General features: G+C 38.9%; 1 protein-coding gene across 1 annotated transcript in view; it reads left to right on the top strand.

Annotated features, from left to right (window-relative positions):
• The window catches only part of LOC119585219 (galactosylceramide sulfotransferase-like), a 6,198-nt gene extending 3,898 nt beyond the window's left edge, over positions 1-2,300 (top strand). Inside the window, exons 4-7 of the mRNA XM_037933872.1 lie at positions 150-287; positions 469-607; positions 861-950; positions 1,054-2,300. Of these exons, the coding sequence (XP_037789800.1) occupies positions 150-287; positions 469-607; positions 861-950; positions 1,054-1,695 (1,009 nt within the window). The 3' untranslated portion in view covers positions 1,696-2,300. The remainder of the gene's footprint in view (positions 1-149; positions 288-468; positions 608-860; positions 951-1,053) is intronic.
• The last annotated feature ends 6 nt before the right edge of the window (positions 2,301-2,306 follow it).

Here is a 2,306-nt window from a genome sequence, read left to right as displayed (position 1 = left end):
AAGTAATAAGTACAAAGGAGGTTATTAGCGTGATTACTTACTGTGTACGTTTGGATACAGATTGTACACTATAAATCGATTACAAGAAAACTATTGACTATATAATTTAAGATATTCACCAGTAAACACACACGCGTTGCTAATTCAAGAGTGATGCAGCCGATGCTACCCCCTGTGCCTTTGAGAAACCAAGAAGGACCAAGGAGGTGGTGTGTTCCTCAGAATTCAGTGTATTTCCTCAAGATCCCGAAATGCGCGTCCACTACTAGTTTCCAGATTTTCGTTGCGTAAGTAATGGTTCTATTGTAAGAGGATAAAAAGAAGCAGAGGGAGGATGTTATTCTGACATTCACTCCCAACGCTACAATGTCCGTTTACTTATCAAAGCAGCTTCTTGCACTACTAGATATAACAAAGAGGAACTTCTTGAAGCAAGCATACTTGTCTAACTGAAAATATTTGGATCAGGTACGGAGTCAAGCACGGCCTGACCTTCGCCCTACCGCCAATATTGAGGTCTCTGAGGCCAGCATATCATGGTTCTCCCGATGGTCGCTACAACATGGTCGTATCCCACACGCTGTTCGATAAGGAGAGAGCACAAAGGGTGTGTTCTCTGACTGACTGGTACCTGCTTGAAGAAAAAAAATCACATACACCGTCAGTCAACGTTTTCTTGGTTGAATTAATATTATTCTGGACTGACTTGGTCTTTTATTAATCTTCAGGATATTTATCGCACTGACATGTCACTGTTCACAATTTCAGCAATCCTCCTTATTATTGAGAACTTGTTAAAACTAAATTTGCCAACAGAAGTTGGATGACATGCACTCGAAATAAATATGTTGATCTTGCAGGTAATGAAAGAATCAGCCAAATATGTCGCAGCTATACGGGAGCCAGCATCTCGCTTCGAGTCCATGTGGTATTTTGGAAGCTATGAAAAGGTTAGCAAGCAAATTATTATCAAGTGTAAATGATTATACTTCCGTATATTTTCCAACTGATCCTTGAATAATAAACTCATCCGAGAATGTTCCTCTTTCACAGAGATTTGGCATGACTCTTTCTGCTTTTGCAAAAGCGTCACATTACACATCAACTCAGAAGAGTAATCTAAACACAATCGCTACATTTTTCGGGGTCAGAGATCCCAGCGATCGTGCAACAGAAAGTGAGATGTATAGCAAAGCAAAAGGGCTGAATCAGATCTTTGACTTGGTGATGATAGTTGAAAGGTTCGACGAGTCCTTGGTCCTCCTCAAGCACCTCATGTGCTGGGACACTGAAGACGTGGCTTATGTCAAAGCTAAGATTCGGAGTCCGTCTTATAGGCCTAAGGTCTCGGAGGCGGAGAAACACAGGCTTCGGGAACTGAACAGACAGGATGTCATTCTGTACAAGTTCTTCAGCGAAGTCTTTGAGGAAAAAGTGAAAGCCTTTGGGAAGGAAAGGATGCAGAGGGAAGTCAAGGACCTTCGCCAAGCAAATGCTCGATTTCTGGAGGACTGCGGAGCTGAACTCACTGGATCATCCAACACTGTGAAAACTTGGCGAGTAACAAGCAACTCGAGTATTTGTAAGATGATTTCATTGAAGGGGGCTGATATTATAAAACAACTTATAAGGAGACAGAAGATATGGGTCTCTAGTAACTTAACCTATGACCTATTATCATGGACTTTTACTTGAGTGAAAGGACAAACGGTATTTGAAATATACTTATTAGGAAAGATGGTAATCTAAAGAAAAATAAACCTGTACTTAAGGCATATATTCACCTTAAGTTCCTTTAATTATCTTACCTAGTTATACATTTCACCGCTAATATGAATGTCTGGGAATGCTTAACGGCTAATCCAGGATATATGCTCAAACAATTACACTATTTATTTCACAATCAAAAACTCAATACCTCTTCAATCTGTGCCCTGACTTATTTCATTTCACATGTAGTGCATGGACCTGTGTGTTCGAATGCAATTTTGAGGCAACATAAAAAAAGAGTTAGATAACCAATCTCATAACGAACTCATTTAGCAGCCAGCCAAGAACAATTGTTTGCTCGTTATACATTTGTACAAGGTTTGTCCTAAACCTATTTTATGAGCGTGTTATTATTATTGTACAAGTTAGGTGAATGTTATGACTTATGGCAATCAGCTTTACACACTATAATCTTTTTATTTTAATTATAAATAGACGTTTATATTTAGGGCGACCGACATTTACATTTCATTATTAATAATCATAGGTTATAGATACTCTTACTAAAAAAAATGTGTTTAAGATTTCCACTCTGC

The sequence above is a fragment of the Penaeus monodon genome, chromosome 19 (assembly GCF_015228065.2).
Source record: "Penaeus monodon isolate SGIC_2016 chromosome 19, NSTDA_Pmon_1, whole genome shotgun sequence".
Lineage (NCBI taxonomy): Eukaryota > Metazoa > Arthropoda > Malacostraca > Decapoda > Penaeidae > Penaeus > Penaeus monodon.
Note: the sequence above shows the minus strand (reverse complement) of the source record. Positions and strands in the feature narration are given on the sequence as shown.